Source organism: Heterodontus francisci, chromosome 26 (genome assembly GCF_036365525.1).
Source record: "Heterodontus francisci isolate sHetFra1 chromosome 26, sHetFra1.hap1, whole genome shotgun sequence".
Lineage (NCBI taxonomy): Eukaryota > Metazoa > Chordata > Chondrichthyes > Heterodontiformes > Heterodontidae > Heterodontus > Heterodontus francisci.
The window spans coordinates 58,180,863-58,199,923 of record NC_090396.1 but is presented as its reverse complement, the minus strand read 5'-3'; the positions used below and the strand labels follow the sequence as shown (position 1 = coordinate 58,199,923).

Sequence of the window (19,061 nt, the reverse complement as noted above, 5' to 3'; positions counted from 1 at the left end):
CCTGTCGGATGGTTCCCCGAGCAGACCGTCAAAGTCATTTGGCGGAATGCCTCATCACCAGAACTTTCAAACAAGCACCAAGACGTAGCTTGGCTGGTGGTGAGAAGGGCCCTCCCCGTCAGATCCTTCATGCACACCCGAAGTCTCGCCCCCTCCGCACAGTGCCCCCGCGTTGGCTGTGGTGGGGATGAGACGGTCGCCCACCTCCTCCTGGAATGTGCCTTTGCAAAGCAGGTGTGGAAAGAGATGCAGTGGTTTTTGTCAAGGTTCATCCCAAGCAGCTCTGTAACACAGGAGTCTGTGCTCTACGGGCTGTTCCCAGGGACGCACACCGAGACAAACATCAACTGCTGCTGGAGGACTATCAATTCGGTGAAAGACGCCCTTTGGTCTGCCCGAAACTTGCTGGTCTTCCAGCGCAAAGAGTTGTCCACCACCGAATGTTGCAGACTGGCACATTCCAAGGTCCAGGACTACGTGCTGAGGGACGCACTAAAGCTTGGGGCAGCCGCAGCAAAGGCTCAATGGGGAAAGACCACAGTGTAAGGTTCCCCCATCAAGCTGGACTGAGGGGCTGGATCCATGGGAAACCCCTCGAACTGTATCGTTAATATTCTCAATTGCTGTAAATGTAAAACTGTAATTGACATGACAATTGTGAAACAGAAGGGTTGGGAAGAAACTCATGACAGTATTGAAGGAAACTGATCTCCCTTGCAATGTTTGTATTTTTTGGTGCTGTTTGGAAACTGTTTGGCAATGTAATTTTTACAGATTTTTATGAATAAAGTATATTTTGGAAATAAAAAAAAAAAATCTAAGTCATTAATACAGATTGTAAATAGCTGAGAGCCAGCACTGTTCCTTGCGGCACTCCACTAGTTACAGCCTGCCAACTTGAAAATGTCCCGTTTATCCCTACTCTTTGCTTCTGGTAGTTGAGGCTGACTAAGCAGGCAAAGAACTACAGAAGGACCAAGAAAAATGTTTGCATGGAAGACTAGCAAATGAAGCTTAATACAGATATATGCAAGGTGTTTCACACACTGGAAGGGGGGAAAAGGGGACCTCATTAAATCCACTGGTGTCAAACTAGCCAGGAACAGGTTGATAGAGATCTGGGAGCAATAGTGATTCAGACATTGTGGAGCAACAAAAGAAAATGGAAACAGGATTAGCTTATCAAGTCAGAAATGTTATAAATCTGAGCTATCATGCTACAGCTGTACAGAGCATTAATCAGACCTTGTTGTGAGTTCTGAATGCATTCAGTCATTAAAGCACAAGGGAAATGTTAGTCTTGGATGAAGTGCAGAAAAGTGCAGGTGGATGATCCCTAGTGTCAGGACAGAGTTATGAAAAAAAAAATTATGAGAAATCTGGAGTTTTCAGCCTTGACTTGAAAGGACAATGAAAGGGATCATTAAAGAAGTTTATAAAATACTAAATGGAATAGGAAATGTTAATCCTGAGTATATGTTTCAAGTTAAATCAGAAACTGAACTGGACCAGCCACATAAATGCTGTGGCTACAAGACCAGGTCAGAGGCTAAGAATTCTGCAGTGAGTAACTCACCTCCTGTCTCCCCAGTGCCTGTCCACCATCTACAAGGCACAAGTCAGGAGTGTGATGGTAAACGCTCACTTGCCTGGATGGGTGCAGCTCTAACAACATTCAAGAAGCTCAACACCATCCAGGATAAAGCAGCCCGCTTGATGGCACCCCATCCACCACCTTCAACATTCACTGCCTCCACCACATTGATGCACAGTGGCAGCAGTGTGTACCATCTACAAGATGCACTGCAGCAACTCACCAAGGCTCCTTTGACAGCACCATCCATACCCATGACCTCAACCACCTAGAAGGACAAGCGCAGCAGATGCATGGGAACACCACCACCTACAAGTTCCCATCTAAGTCACACACCATCCTGACTTGGAACTATATCGCCGTTTCTTCACCTTCGCTGGATCAAAGAACTCCTTTCTCAACAGCACTGTGCGTGCACCTACACCCCAAGGATTGCAGCAGCTCACCACCACATTCTCAAGGGCAGTTAGGGATGGGCAATAAATGCAGGCCTTGCCAACAACCTTGCCATGAACGAATAAAAAAAGTCTATAGGAGAAGGCCACATCATTTAAAAACTATTAAAGGAAATTTCAAGACTGTTGGGAAGCAAGGAGTAATTAATACCTGGATAAGGAAATGGTGGCCAAAACACCGGATCCCAGTTATATAGTACCATTCATGACCTCAAAATGTTCCAAAGCACTTCACAGCCAATTAAGTATTCTTTGAAATGTAGTCTCAGTATTCATGTAAAAAATGTGGCAGACAATTTGCACACAGTGTTCCATGAACAAAAATTAGGTGAATGACCAGATAACCTGTTTTAATGTTATATAAATGTTGGCAATGGCACTAGGAGAACTTGTCAACCCTTCTCTGAATAGTGCCATGGACCTTTTACATTCGTTAGAGAGGAAGATAGGAGTTTAGTTTGGTCTCATCCAACACTCTAAGTCCTGACCTGGGGCTTGAACCTTCAATCTTCCCTCTCAACTGAGAGTGCTACCTACTGTAAGTTCTCAGATAATATCTCATCAAATGATGTTAACAACTTGATGTTCAGATTGGTAGTTTAAAATATAATTAATATGTTACTACTTTGTAGCACATTCCTGGTTTGTGTTATCCTCTCTTAACACATTCCCAGCTCTCTATCCTAGATGGATTCAGATTTGTCTAGCTTCACTTACAGTTACACTGTCATATTTTGGTTGGAAAAAACTCTCGATTATATGTAATGCATACACCTCTTTATGTAAAAGTATCTCACTCTTTAAAACTTACAACTACCCATTTTCACAATACTGATGACCCAAAGGAGGGAGTGAGAAGGAAAAAATGTTAATGAGAGCAGCAAGAGGGTCCCAGTTGAGATTTCATCGTGATCATCAGTTCCAGACGCAACATTTGAAAATACTGTGTGTCTAATGTGCTGAGATCTAAAATTAGTTGCATTACTGTGTTTCATTGGTATTCTTTTATTGTGGTGAAGCGTTGTTTGGCAATCACAGTAAAAGTGTACACTCTTATAAACATTAAGTAGCTTATTTAACAATCTGTGTAAAACAGCATTGCTTTTTCTAAAATGCCCTCTCCAGTCGTGAAATGTATTTATATATTAAAAATAATTATGAGGAGCTGTTGAATATGTGGCACATTCATGCTACAAAGCACATATTAGAGTAGAATGAGATTCACATCGGCCTCCTCCTAGGTCATTGCAAATAGAAAAAAATGGGAAGGCATATTACGATATCACCTGCATTGTTCGCTGTATATAATTAGACTGAGATAATTATTTGTACTTAAGCTCACTTTAATCTGATGTAGGATAAAGTAGAAGTGTCAGGCTCAGCCACTTTGAGAAACTATAATGTTGCCATTTCAGCATGTGTGTACCACAGCCCAACTTGTACGCCATTGGGATTTGATAGTAAATTTGTTGTTAGGTGCTTCAATTGTACTTTAAAGCCCAAAGGTTTACATGGTTATGTGCATCCACTGCTACGCAAATGCTGGATTGTGTTCAAGTTAATTGGATCACATTGATCCATTGCAACAAATGCCCTAATTTACCATGTGCTGCAAATGTTTTGACCGTCCTTGCATTGCTGTAACAGTACACAATGTGCTTTCCATCTTTGATCATCAATAAACCAGAGTGACAAAAGAATTCTAACCTGTATTAGAACTTAATTAAAATACTAAATTAACTTGTTATTAAGATTTGGTTCTGATCACTCTCTTAGCTGGCAATCTTTAATTATCCCTTATAGTTATCTTTACCATTTTGTTACAGTAACACAAGCATTTCCTATAAATTATTTGGATTATTTAAACTTTCGAAGGTGATTCTAGTGCTATGATTTTATTTGACTGTAAATTTGATTTTCTTTCTTTAACAGATCATACTCCAATGGGTTCTAAATTACAGTAGATTATTGGGTTACCATTGGGTTATTGCTCATCTACATAGGAGACAGCTTGGTGGAACCAAGGATACCTGCGGAGATCTACCTTCGCAGACGTGGTCTGTTCTTATAGAAAGTTCAAAACTGTTTCTTCAAAAGGTTGCTCCAGAAATTTTCAAGACTGTATCCCAAAGTAGAAACGCAACGGTCCCAGGCGTTGGCAATGGGCAGCGTGCGTGCCAACCGCTACAGCATTGTGTCTTCAGAGGAAGACGGGATGAAACTGGCTACGATGGCAGTTGCCAATGGCTATGGCAATGGCAAAAGCAAAATCCACACCAGGCAGCAGTGCCGGAGCAGATTTGTGAAGAAAGATGGCCATTGCAATGTTCAGTTTGTAAATATGAGTGAGAAGGGACAACGCTACCTGTCGGACATCTTCACAACGTGTGTGGACATCCGCTGGCGATGGATGCTGGTCATCTTCTGCCTGTCCTTCATCTTGTCCTGGCTGTTGTTTGGTTGCATGTTTTGGCTTATTGCACTAATGCATGGTGACTTGGACAAGAATAATTACAATAAAGAGTACAAACCATGTGTTTCTGAGGTCAAAAGCTTTACAGCTGCATTTCTATTCTCCATCGAGACCCAGACCACTATTGGATATGGCTTCCGCTGTGTAACAGAAGAGTGCCCCATAGCCGTGTTCATAGTGGTCTTTCAGTCCATTGTGGGCTGCATCATTGATGCTTTCATCATTGGTGCTGTCATGGCCAAGATGGCCAAACCAAAAAAGAGAAATGAAACGCTCATCTTCAGTGACAATGCTGTGATCGCTATGAGAGATGGAAAGCTCTGCTTAATGTGGCGAGTTGGAAATTTACGCAAAAGCCATCTAGTGGAAGCCCATGTACGAGCCCAGCTGCTTAAATCTAGAATAACACCAGAGGGCGAATACATACCATTGGATCAAGTAGATGTTAATGTAGGCTTTGATAGTGGAATAGATAGAATATTTCTGGTGTCGCCTATTACAATAGTACATGAAATTGATGAAGACAGTCCTTTCTATGACTTGAGCAAACAGGATATGGACAATTCCGACTTTGAAATAGTCGTGATTCTTGAAGGAATGGTGGAAGCTACAGCAATGACCACTCAGTGTCGCAGCTCGTATCTTGCCAGTGAAATTCTCTGGGGTCACCGATTTGAGCCAGTGCTCTTTGAGGAGAAAAACTACTACAAAGTTGACTATTCCCGCTTTCATAAAACCTACGAGGTGCCTAACACACCTCTTTGTAGTGCCAGGGACTTGGCAGAAAAGAAATACATACTCTCCACACCCAACACTTTCTGCTATGAAAATGAGGTGGCCCTCATGAACAAAGACGAAGAGAACAGTGAGAGTGGGACACCAGAGAGTCCGAGCACAGAGACACTAACTAACACGGACCATAATCAGGCCACAGTTCCACTAGAGCCTCGGCCGCTGAGGCGAGAATCTGAAATCTAACACCTAAAAGTATCTTTTTTAAAAAAAAAAAGTATCCATCAAAGCATATTGTGCTTAACTGTGCCCGGAACAGCAAACCAAGAAAAGGGTACTGTTGAAGTCAGGCTTTGCTGAAAGAAAGTCCTACACAGGTTCTTCTTCTTTAGAGACAGACAGCAGGAAATCAGTTCTTTCAAACAAAGCACTAATAATAATTTCTAACGTGATGAGGCACATAATAACATATGCAGTAGCATACATAAAACGTATGGCAAAACTTGAACTTGCAGGAAAGACTGGATGGATGTAAGTTAACCTAATAACATTATCTACGCTGAACAAAATGGCTTTCAATAGAAACTTATAGCCCTGAGCAAGGTTTTCATTTGCTCTGAATGGTTTAACTAAACACCTGAAAGAACAGTGACCACTGAAGAATGATTTAATAGACAAAGGTCTTGCTGTTTATAAGTGAAGCTGCAGCTTAAATATTTATTTAAGTTTTCTTCTATTGATTTATTGTGAACAAATCAATCAGTATTTATGATTACTGTATTTTTTTAATACCATCAATTAAAAATGGGTTTTCTTTCCTGCTAATTCATTGGAAACTAAAATAGGTTAATTTTAAAGAATTGGCTGACTTAGTTCTTGATGGTAGTGACCCATGTACGAATACTTTGACAGATCGCCACACTGACTCTGAAGTTCATAGTTCCACTATTCAGAAAGAATTTAAGTGGATATCTTTGGCCATTGTTCTCACATAATATGGCTGCCCTTTTCTCGAAGGAAGTACATCATTAAAGTCAAGTTAAATGAATGACAAAAGGCAAGCATGGTTGGCTATCCCACTACAGTAAATGTTGGGATGCTTTTCTTCCCCCATAATCTTAATGTGAGAAGGTTCAGTGCCCAAAGCTGAGACTTGAGTTTGCTGAGCACATTCTTCTCCTTTTAAATAATTAAAGAAACTCTATCTTGCTCATTCACCAGCCTCTTGCTGTCCCACATCTCCTTTTAGTTGAAAAGTGGCATGCAGGTTTTCCTAGCTGTTGGTATTGTTTTTGTAATCACTCAACAGGTGTTGTGACTTGGGTGTGGCAAGATGATGGGAAGTCATTCCTCCTTTGCCCTCTACCCCCTCCCCACCCTCTCCAAGAGATAGAACTACTTTCTTGAAACACTGATAGCAAATGAGACATGGTAAATGGTAGCAATACTGTCCTGAGACTTGGATTTGAGCCACCTTGGCTGGAAGTCCAGAAATTAACCAACTGAGTACCATAGCAAATTGGTACAAATAGAAACAAACCTGAACTACATTGCTGACTTTCTGAGATGTTATGTGGCATGATTTTGCTGCAGCAAACTAGCTGACATCAGCGTAGTGTTGAAGCAAACCATCCAGTGACCAAACTCTCTGGTACTGACCCTTAGAAACTTTGAGGATCTGTGTCTTATCTGACCTGCTCATGTGAATGAGGCTGCACAGAGATGAGAACTATGGAGGGGTCAAATTTAGACTTTAAAATATCAAGATATTTTTTATGGAAAGTTCCAAAGAATTTTTAAAGTCTTTTGTTTTCCACTATCTGCTCTTTGAAAGAGGGCTCCCAGTTTCTTAATTTATTTTTCACACCTGTTCAGCTGAATTGGCTGCCATTGATGTCACAGCACTAGTTCAAGTCTGTCACTCCACATTCCAGTACTGTTTATTCAGAGAAAGAAGACTGTTACAGCCGTGTCAACATACTTGGACCAATCTCCCAAGTGTTCACAGGCCCTTTACTTATTCTATGATAGCAACAGTTATGTCAGAACAGCTTTAGGTCCTCAACAAAATTTCAGCAGAATTAACTAAATTAACTTCAGGCCAGCTCGTAATAGTGAAAAGGGTCAACTGAACTTTCTGGTATTAACTCTGCATATTATTTACTTGGTAACATGCACAGTTAAAAAAAATCTTTCAATATTGTTCATTTTTAAATTGAATATTAAGGGCATTGGCAGTAAGACAGAACCTTTTTTTTTAATTAACAGTATTTTTTGGGGGGGGGGGGAAGGGAGCAAAATTAGAAAAACCCAAGACTTGTTTTGAGCTGGTTTATAAAGGTTACTGACATTCTGAGAGCAGAGATTACAGTGGGATCAGCACATATACCAATTGCAAGTGGTCTTCTTGCCAAGTCTAAGTATAGCTTTGTTGGCAAACAGACTCCTAGAGGACTTTGAATCACCTGTTTAGGAAAATGACAGCTTTCAGTATTACAAGTGGTTATCAGTCCTACAGAAATGAACAGTGAACAACTATATTATGGCTTGGAGCTTATAATGGGCTTGTCTGGGGATGGGGGAGGGTGGGCTAACCATTACATGCAAATAACTGACTAGTTGAGTATAGAGAGAAAATACGCACAAGGCAACTTGAAGACGGATGCCATGAGTCAGTATAAAAATTGCAAAAAATACTGCACATGCTGCTAAAATTGCATCCCTCAGTTCCTCAAAGTGGAAATTCAACCAAAGAGTATTTAAACCAGCAAATAAAGCATTGGAAAAGAGCAGAACACCAAGGAGCTGGCTTACACCACTTTGGACTCAGCCTGCAAAATGCTACCATTTCACTGAAGAGAAATTAGCAAACTTTAAAAAAAAACACTTTCTTGAACACGTCAGGCCTCAATTGCCTGATGCATATATTTATCAGGAAAAAGAAACAGCATTTTTACAAAAAAAAAACTCTTGCAATATATATAGTTTAAAAAAAAATGTACAGTTTATAAAAGTTTAACAAATATTTTCATATTTAAAGCCAAATGTAAATAGATTCAAAATAAGATGCCACATGAGGATTAAAACTGGCAATTCAGTATCTTGTATCAACCAGTAGACCCTAGATGCTGCAGGTTAGCGCAGGTCACTTGATTTTAACATTGTTCAAGCTTAATAGGGTTTGTTACAACTATGAGCTTTCGTTATTTATTATTTAAGCATGACGTAAAATTAAAATTCATAGAATATCATAAATGACAAAAAAAAAACTGGTTAGAATTTGGAATGTTGCAATCTTGTCAAGACATGACAAGCTAGTTTAACTCTCATGCACTCTTTGTACGAAATATTTCTACTAAAGATATATTTTTTGGCCTTCCTACAAGGCATGTTGGGATAACAAAATTGTGAAGTACTGTAATGTCTATAAAGTATAGCTGCTCTCGACCATTTAAATTATTTAGTGCTGCATGGTGGTCACCTCTCAGCCATTAAGATTTGTTGTCTTATGAACTCCTTAGCTTTCCCTACAGACACTTGCAGCTTGAACAATCTAGGTTTTTGACAATGTTCTTGATTTTATTGTACTTGTACCATTTTTGCAGCCTTTTGTATCGACGTCTTCCTACTGTACTGCACAGACCCACCAATTGTACAGATTTTTAAAAAAAATGTATGTCTTATTTTCTGGTTGAAATAAATTTTTTGTGAAATATTACACACAACTGACTTTATGATGCATCTTGTATATTTTAAAATAAGATCACACCATGCCCTTGGCTGTTCACAAAGAACTGAGCAGAATTCCCAGACTTTTCCTGCAGACTGCACTTCTCTTTTTATTTGTTCTGTACATTTTCTTTGTAAACACTAAAATGGAACATAACACGCTATAGAAATGATGGAGAGAAAATCACTGACAATATAGCAACAACAAGAAATCGCATTTCTCCAGTACTTTGTAGATATTATCAGAAAATCTGTCACTGAAAAAAAGTAAGCTTTATCCCAGTGCCTCAGTTTAGCACATGTGACTTGTTGGTTCATTTATTTGAACAAGATGACTGCAAGGTTGGCTTTTGGGGACAATAGTTACTTATTGAACCTATGGCTTGAGATATCTCCACTGTCCCTTCCCAACCTCACAAATGTCAGCATTGGTAAAACTCCCATTGTACAGTAAATTGAGACTGATTTGAAATTGTATCGTACTTCAGGTTCATTCATTTGCATAAGGGAGTACTTTGTAGATAACATTGGCTCTTCTAAGGCGGAGTCACCCTCTCTGATTGTGGCCATTGCACAATAAGCAGGCCCAAGGAGCCATATGACATACTTCTGCTCTGGCTAATGACCGAAATGAAGAGATAGCAACCGAGATCGGAGATGGTAAATAGCAAAGATTTCAGCCACCTGTTGACAAAACTGTCTGTCACCGAACCAACTACATTTACTCAATTTTCACTTGCAATTTTTAAGGAGCTCATTAGCGATTCGACAGATATAAAACTGACCATAACTGCAGGTACATGCTGATTGGCCGGTTTCTGACAACTAAGTTTAATAAATTCATATTTCTTAGAACATGCTAGCAGGAAAGCCAGAGGCCAGTTTGATGTCAGCAGCGATGGGAGCAAAGAAAGAAACCATTGCCGGTGGTCTGGACATAACAGACAGACAGCTGACTTTTCTATCCTGTTGCGGACTTTGCACAATTTCATTCAGACGATGCTAAGTCGTCTTATTGATCTGGCTGAGTGACATCCCTCACCTCTGCCGATCTTTCTCTTCACGCTGATTGCAATAACTCTCCAATACGTGGCCAAAGCTTGTTCCACCTTAATGCAGCTGTCATAGGAACTGGACTAGGCCATTCAGCCCCTTGAGTCTGTTCTGCCATTCAATTAGATCTGTATTTTAACTCTCTCTACCCACCTTAGTTCCATATCCCTTAATACCCCTGCCTAATAAAAAAGGAATCAATCTCAGAATCTCAGTCAGAGTTGTGAGCAATATTACTACATTGCCCTGCCCAACAATAATCCCTCAGTCAAGATCACAAAGAAAACCGATTATCTGGTCATTATCACATTAATGTTTATGTGAGCTTGCTGTGCACAAATTGGCTGCCGTGTTTCCTACATTAGAATGTGACTGCACTTCAAAAGTACTTCAATGGCTGTAAAGTGTTTTGAGATGTCCTGTGGTCATGAAAGGTGCTATATAAATGCAAGTCTCTTTTAACACCTGTAAATAATTAAGGATTTCATTGAAATCATCACTTTGGATGACAGGCCATGTATATTAGATTCACTGCCTAAATCTTAGAAACAAAGCTTTGGAGACCACCCCCACCTCTGGTCTATTACATTCTGGAAAGAATATATACATCCTGCTGCTGCTCCAACCCACTCACTGATCTTTTAACCTGTCTGTTCACGATATACCTGGAGTCTATAATGTTTGCATGCAAATCCTTAATCTAGCTGTGTCTAGCAAATGCTCATGTTGTGGGGGGGATACAGTGCAATGTGTTTGTACAAGTATCTGAATCCCTGTGCTATTATTTGCTGATGTGGTACTTGTGCTTGTGCAACATAAGCAGGGTTTTAATTTCATGCCGATACTGTTTGATGTTTCCTATTACATGAATATTGTACGTGGAGGCAGCATACATTGGACTATAACTTATCACTGTGAGTGGTCGTCCTTCCAAAATCACCCTCTTCATTATCTTCCAGGTCTCCAAACATTGACCCCTGCACAGAATTCGGTAATCCTTCAGTTTTATGGATTATAGCCAATTGTTCCACTAACTTGGTGTTTGACTTTTCAGTTTATTTTTCACACCAATGATCTCTATCCGGCCACCTTGTCAGGTCATTTTATTTCTGGATGTTCCATTCAATCATTAAGTAATCATCATGCTTCCTCGGTATTATTACAATTTCAAATCTGATCTTTTGGCATTTTAATGTCCTGATAGAACAGGAGTCAAGAGCTTCATTTGAGGTGCTTATCAATAATGTTTGTTAATCTGCACTGATTGGATGCCTTAATCAGAGCTTAAAATAGCTGCAACTGACTTGGCAGTAAACATATAGGGTTAGCACAGCACCCAATGGTCCAAAAATAGGGCACATAGTGTTACCTCATATCAGTTTCAAATGTCAGTCATTCTCAGTTAAAGGGCACTATCACCTGATAGAGTGTCTTGTGATTGTGTTGTCCAATCAGAACAACTTAAAAGACATAAACAGATCATTGCTCTTTCTGTTAGGTGGAACTAAAGCAGCTAAAACTCAAAAAGCACTTTGAAACAGTGGAATTAAATGTTAATAAATAATCTGAACATGCATTTTCACTGTAAGATGCATCATTTAAAATTTCCAACAATTAAAACATTTGATCTAATTTTTAATTAATGTTTATCCATTCAGGTAATACAAGGGGGCAATTTGCAAGAAACAGAAGCATGTTAGAGTAAAATAAACAACATAACACAATTCTACAGAGAGCTGTGATCTCTAGCGTTACACCCGAAGGCAAGATTAAATTGTTGCTGAGGCCTCTCGTATCCCACATAAATGTATGTGGCAATGACAAGAGTCAATCACACCAGCTTCATGTGGCTTTAAGTTAAGGCTGACTAAGCTCTCAACATGAAAAGAGCACAAGGTACCCAACTGACTGGGGATGGGTTGAGACAAACACTTATTTATTTAACGACCTTTGCAGCCATCCAAATGAAGTTGTCTGAAATAATATGCAGTCAGACTTCATCATGTTTTTACTACTGGTTATCAAGATTTAATCTTATTCTTTTTAATGCTGAGACATCGTAAATTGTCAGTTTTATATGAGAATTATGCTAATCCTAGTACACCTTGCTCCTTGCTCAGCATGATAGAGCCTCCCTCAAATGGCTCGGAACGCATACTGTCCATCCGACTGCTCACCACCTCCAGTACACCTACTCAGCATCTATGCTCCAACACTCTGCTCCTCACCTGAAGTTAAAGACCAGTTCTACGAGCAACTCCATAACATCATTAGCAGCATCCCCAACACCGAACACCTATTCCTGCTGGGGGACTTTAATGCCAGGGTTGGGGCCGACCATGACTCATGGCCCTCCTGCCTTGGGCGCTATGGTGTTGGAAGGATGAATGAGAACGGGCAGAGACTGCTTGAGTTGTGTACCTATCATAACCTCTGCATTACCAACTCGTTCTTTCACACTAAACCCTGTCACCAGGTTTCATGGAGGCACCCAAGATCGCGTCGTTGGCACCAGCTAGACCTCATCGTCACAAGGCGAGCCTCCTTAAACAGTATTCAAATCACACGCAGCTTCCACAGTGTGGCCTGCGACACCGACCTCTCACTGGTGTGCAGCAAGGTTAGACTCAGACCAAAGAAGTTGCATCATTCCAAACAGAAGGGCCACCCGCGCATCAACACGAGCAGAATTTCTCACCCACAGCTGTTACAAAAATTTCTAAATGTACTTGTAACAGCCCTTCAAAACACTCCCACAGGGGATGCTGAGACCAAGTGGGCCCACATCAGAGACGCCATCTATGAGTCAGCTTTGACCACCTACGGCAAAAGTGCGAAGAGAAATGCAGACTGGTTTCAATCTCATAATGAAGAGCTGGAACCTGTCATAGCCGCTAAGTGCATTGCACTGTTGAACTACAAGAAAGCCCCCAGCGATTTAACATCCGCAGCACTTAAAGCAGCCAGAAGCACTGCACAAAGAACAGCCAGGCGCTGCGCAAATGACTACTGGCAACACCAATGCAGTCATATTCAGCTAGCCTCAGACACCGGAAACATCAGAGGAATGTATGATGGCATGAAGAGAACTCTTGGGCCAACCATCAAGAAGATCGCCCCCCTCAAATCTAAATCAGGGGACATAATCACTGACCAACGCAAACAAATGGACCGCTGGGTTGAGCACTACCTAGAACTGTACTCCAGGGAGAATGCTGTCACTGAGACTGCACTCAATGCAGCCCAGCCTCTACCAGTCATGGATGAGCTGGACATACAGCCAACCAAATCGGAACTCAGTGATGCCATTGATTCTCTAGCCAGCGGAAAAGCCCCTGGGAAGGACAGCATTACCCCTGAAATAATCAAGAGTGCCAAGCCTGCTATTCTCTCAGCACTACATGAACTGCTTTGCCTGTGCTGGGACGAGGGAGCAGTACCACAGGACATGCGCGATGCCAATATCATCACCCTCTATAAAAACAAAGGTGACCGCGGTGACTGCAACAACTACCGTGGAATCTCCCTGCTCAGCATAGTGGGGAAAGTCTTTGCTCGAGTCGCGCTGAACAGGCTCCAGAAGCTGGCCGAGCGCGTCTACCCTGAGGCACAGTGTGGTATTCGTGCAGAGAGATCGACCGTTGACATGCTGTTCTCCCTTCGTCAGATACAGGAGAAATGCCGTGAACAACAGATGCCCCTCTACATTGCTTTCATTGATCTCACCAAAGCCTTTGACCTCATCAGCAGACGTGGTCTCTTCAGACTACTAGAAAAGATCGGATGTCCACCAAAGCTACTAAGTATCATCACCTCATTCCATGACAATATGAAAGGCACAATTCAACATGGTGGCTCCTCATCAGAGCCCTTTCCTATCCTGAGTGGCGTGAAACAGGGCTGTGTTCTCGCACCCACACTTTTTGGGATTTTCTTCTCCCTGCTGCTTTCACATGCGTTCAAGTCCTCTGAAGAAGGAATTTTCCTCCACACAAGATCAGGGGGCAGGTTGTTCAACCTTGCCCGTCTAAGAGCGAAGTCCAAAGTACGGAAAGTCCTCATCAGGGAACTCCTCTTTGCTGACGATGCTGCTTTGACATCTCACACTGAAGAGTGCCTGCAGAGTCTGATCGACAGGTTTGCGGCTGCCTACAATGAATTTGGCCTAACCATCAGCCTCAAGAAAACGAACATCATGGGGCAGGACGTCAGAAATGCTCCATCCATCAATATTGGCGACCACGCTCTGGAAGTGGTTCAAGAGTTCACCTACCTAGGCTCAACTATCACCAGTAACCTGTCTCTAGATGCAGAAATCAACAAGCGCATGGGTAAGGCTTCCACTGCTATGTCCAGACTGGCCAAGAGAGTGTGGGAAAATGGCGCACTGACACGGAACACAAAAGTCCGAGTGTATCAGGCCTGTGTCCTTAGTGCCTTGCTCTGTGGCAGCGAGGCCTGGACAACGTATGTCAGCCAAGAGCGACGTCTCAATTCATTCCATCTTCGCTGCCTCCGGAGAATACTTGGCATCAGGTGGCAGGACCGTGTCTCCAACACAGAAGTCCTCGAGGCGGCCAACATCCCCAGCTTGTACACACTACTGAGTCAGCGGTGCTTGAGATGGCTTGGCCATGTCTTTGGATCCCCAAAGGCACATTGTACAGCGAGTTCGTCACTGGTATCAGACCCACCGGCCGTCCATGTCTCCGCTATAAAGACGTCTGCAAACGCAACATGAAATCCTGTGACATTGATCACAAGTCGTGGGAGTCAGTTGCCAGCGTTCGCCAGAGCTGGCGGGCAGCCATAAAGACAGGGCTAAAATGTGGCGAGTCGAAGAGACTTAGTAGTTGGCAGGAAAAAAGACAGAGGCGCAAGGGGAGAGCCAACTGTGCAACAGCCCCGACAAACAAATTTCTCTGCAGCACCTGTGGAAGAGCCTGTCACTCTAGAATTGGCCTTTATAGCCACTCCAGGCGCTGCTTCACAAACCACTGACCACCTCCAGGCGCGTATCCATTGTCTCTCGAGATAAGGAGGCCCAAAAGAAAAGAAGAAAAAAAGAAAAAGTACACTCCCCAGAGTTATAAACAGGAACAGAAAAAAGTTCTCAGGAGATTACATGGCTGTGAAGGAGAAGGGTTGGTGCGGTGAGGAAGAGGGAAGAAGTGCTCGGTCAGGATGCTCTGGTCATTATGGTGCGGAGCAGCCTCAATGGACAAGCGGGTATTTTCTTGCCATCAATTTTGTATGTTCGTATGTGAAGATCATTGACAGAGGGCATGAGCTATTGTGAAAACGATCCTGATAATTTGAAAAGAGTTGATTCTCACTCTTTTAAACTTTTCTCGAAGAATATTTTGTTAAATATTTTATTAAATATATATTTCATTTTTGTGTCCATTTGTGGTTCGAACCAACTTACCAAACAGCCAAAGCTCGTAAAAAGGCTCCATGCTGTTCTTTTTAAACGGAGTCCGCTTTTCTTTGATGAAACTTCTGTGAAGCATCGACTATATACGCAGATTATCAAACTTGCTGAAATTTCAACTCTAATCTTGAACTTGTCTGGCATTTAAAACTTGTACTTACAGAGTGTACCCTGTGAAGTTCATTGGAGCAAATTTCAATTAAAACCAGTGTACAATCACCTCCAAATAACAGATGTTTGTCAGGCAAGTAGCACAAGAGAACTTGCTAAACTGGCATAAAGCAACTTCAAATTAATAGTTTTTTTTAAAATTTGGGGTGTTATTTTGTCTTGCTGAATGTATTATGGCTCATGAGTGATAAAATATTCATTTGAGAACTACAGTAGGAAATTACAGATTTTCTAGTTTGAGCTGAGATTTTCTGATTGGCATTATTTTAATGCTGCCGTTCACCTAATCAGGAAATCTAGGCCTGGCCAATATCTTGGAGTTAGAACTTTAGATAATGTAATGTCATAGCTATTATGCTATCTTGTAAATATGTTCTGATAGTATAAAAGGACTGTTGACATGAAAAGGGTTCAGGTTTGAGTACTGTCGGTGCATATTTTTATAGGGAGTTACCACTTCCAAATGCACCTTATTTTTTTAAAAGCTGTGGAACAACTTTTTTTTAATCATCATCTCTAAATAATGAAACCTCCATTATCCCCATTCCAATTAACTGGGCTGAAATTTACAGACACCCCCCCCCACCGATGTCAGGGGTCGCAGCAGGGTTGGGGGGGTTGTGTGGGGGGAGGTGCCGGAAAATGCTTCTGGGAGAGGGCTGCCATGCACCCTGATGCCAGGAGGGCCCAGCCCAATATTGCCAGCGCAGCGAGGCCTCATGGCGGTCTCCCCTGCCAGTTGGCGATGGGAATGCCATTGCAGTAAATTAAAATCAATGAATTAATTACACTTACACTCCCACCATCTGTCCTGGTGCGATCTTCCTGCCGCTGGCCGGCACTTCCGCACCCTCGGATCCCCCTCCGGGGAAACAAGGCTGAACACTGTTTGGGAGGGTGGAGTAGGTAAGTTTCTCAGTATGGGGGTGGGTGGGGTGGGGGGACACGGGGTTAAAGAAACATCATTGGTGTAGGGAATGCTGGGAAGGGTTTTAGGTTAAAGTTTATGCACTTTGTGGGGGTGAAGGTCAGGTGGTCAAGGTAAGTGTTTTGGCAGGAGAGGGCAAGAAATTAATTTTATGGTTATTGGGGGGTGGGATGGGGCAAAATAAATGTATTTAATTTTTAAAATTAATTTATCTTTAAATATTTAAATTGGACCTAGGGCTTAAAGCCCTTTAAAAATGGTGTCATGCCTGTGCACTGGCAGCTGATGCCATTGCCAGGGACGGACAGCCCACCCACTCCATGTCATCAGGGGGAGGGTGGTGGTCCGCCCCGGCTATTTAAACGAGCCACCGTGCTTAGGATCACGGCAGCTTCACGACGTGTGGCCCGCGTGGACGGGCTGCCATTGTTTTTGTCTCCCGTCAGTGGCGGGAATATAAATTTCAGCCCACTGTCCTCTTAAATTATCCACCAGAAAGTTTGAGACAAAGCTTTATGCAGAACATCACCTGATCATCAGTCTTGTCCTGTATGATATAAATTAATCATACAGCCAACAAAAAACAGTTATTTGTATTGTACTGGACTTTAATCCACCAGCAACACCACATGCAGAAGAGCAAAATGTGGGAACTCTTCACTTTCTGGTGGTGGGAGATGAAAAGGATTGTTTGTTCCACTGCAATCATATCACACATTTTGCTAATATTTCCATGGTCCCTGGTCTTTATCAACACCAGCCCTTTTATTTGTTATCACCAATAATGCCACCACTTTAGTGCTCACATTTGCATGGTGTGAACAGCTATTCAGACACATTAAATATTGGCTGCCCCTGCAGTTTGGTGTCACTCCAGACTAGCTGCCCATCATGTGGCATAAGTGCTTGAATGGAAATGTTAAGATTAAATCATGGTTATTGTTTCGGGATTAACACGCATTACTCGTGGTTTTGAATGCTGTTAGGCTTGTGAAAGAACTAAAGTGGACCAAAAGTTAAAAATGTCTGTTCACCCCAGTGCTCAGGCTGATATTTCAATCTCATATGCCATTGTGACATTTGAATTTGGCTCCTCACACTGGGTAAGCAATGTACTTTTGATTTCAGGGAATGAAACACTTCATATACTTGGTCTGAGAAAGAAAAAAAAGAGAAAAAATGCATCGGTAGTCCAGAAATCCGAAAGACCACTTCCTACTGCTTTCTTTTATATAGATTCATCACGGCTGAGCTGTCAATGCACCATCCCCTTAGCTAAAGCATGATTCATGGGGCTGTTCTGTTTTTGGGTTTTATGTTAAACATAGTCCTTGGGATCCTCGTCACTTGCTATTCTCACCTGCAGATTTTGGATGCCTGGAGAATCAAAATGTGCCTTTTTATGCCAAGTGTTTAAGTAAATGTAGCAAGACACAGGGATCAAAGAGAGAAACTTTGTCATTGTCTTCTGATCTACTAGAATATATCGCATGCTGCCTTGTGAGCTCCTGACTTTAGTAGGTGGAAGATGACACATTCTATCAAACTGTGCCTCAGGCTACAAAGTACAAAAGCTTTATTGAACAGTAAATAGGTAAAAGAACAGCATATGTACAGTTATTACAAATTTCACTAATCTCCTTGAAATGCAAAAACAACAAACGCTTCTCCTACATTAACTGTCAATGTTGGACAGATCCTTGGAACATTATTATTCATTTCGTAGAAGGCTATTGCTACCACACAGTCTCTGATTCAGTTTGCTCCTCCTGGTTTGCAAAAGCATTCTCATTTACCTTGGCCTGCTGTTGCCCGGATCTTTGCTGCTGCTAGCTGTTGTCATAGAGTCATAGAGTTATACAGCACAGAAACAGGTCCTTCGGCCCATCGCGTCTGTGTCGGCAGGTTGGGGACCACGTGGGCCTTGGTCGGGCCTGCAGTTAGGTTGGTATGTGCATCCTGATGACACCATCAGGACACAACACTGCCATTTAAACTAGGTCCTCATTCCTCTGGGACAGGCGGCCTTACTGTAGCTAACTCCAGGCAAGTAAAAATGGCAGGATGCAGGAACACAACGTGGCAACCCTACCCCTCATCCCCTCTGCCCTACCATCTTAAACTCCCAGCCATACTGCTCTCACTGGGCGGGGTTCAAATCTGACCGTTAATCTCTGCAAGGCAAGATGACATCTCTCGCCTTATGGAAGTGACATGCAAACACTGAATAATAATTTTACAACATGAGTCATCTCAGCGATGAGACCATTGTGTTGTTAGTTTACAAAGAGACAAAACATTACAAGTGCAACAACATTTCTTCAAATACCAAGCAGGGAAGAAAGCACAGCATGTTATGTAATTCAGTGGATTCCCCAATTCAAAAAATGAAATAAAATCCTATTTCAGCAATTGGCTGGAAAGAAACAGCTAAAAGTCTGTTGATCCCAATAGCAGATGTCTGAGTCACAACAACCATAATACCTCTGGTT

The 19,061-nt window shown here is 42.0% G+C and overlaps 1 protein-coding gene across 4 annotated transcripts in view; it reads left to right on the top strand.

The window, feature by feature from the left end:
* LOC137384376 (inward rectifier potassium channel 2) overlaps positions 1-8,954 on the top strand; it is a 211,211-nt gene extending 202,257 nt beyond the window's left edge. For all 4 annotated transcript variants that reach the window (XM_068058326.1, XM_068058327.1, XM_068058325.1 and 1 more), the window contains exon 2: positions 3,982-8,954. In XM_068058326.1, the coding sequence (XP_067914427.1) occupies positions 4,211-5,500 (1,290 nt within the window). In that variant the 5' untranslated portion in view covers positions 3,982-4,210 and the 3' untranslated portion in view covers positions 5,501-8,954. The remainder of the gene's footprint in view (positions 1-3,981) is intronic.
* The last annotated feature ends 10,107 nt before the right edge of the window (positions 8,955-19,061 follow it).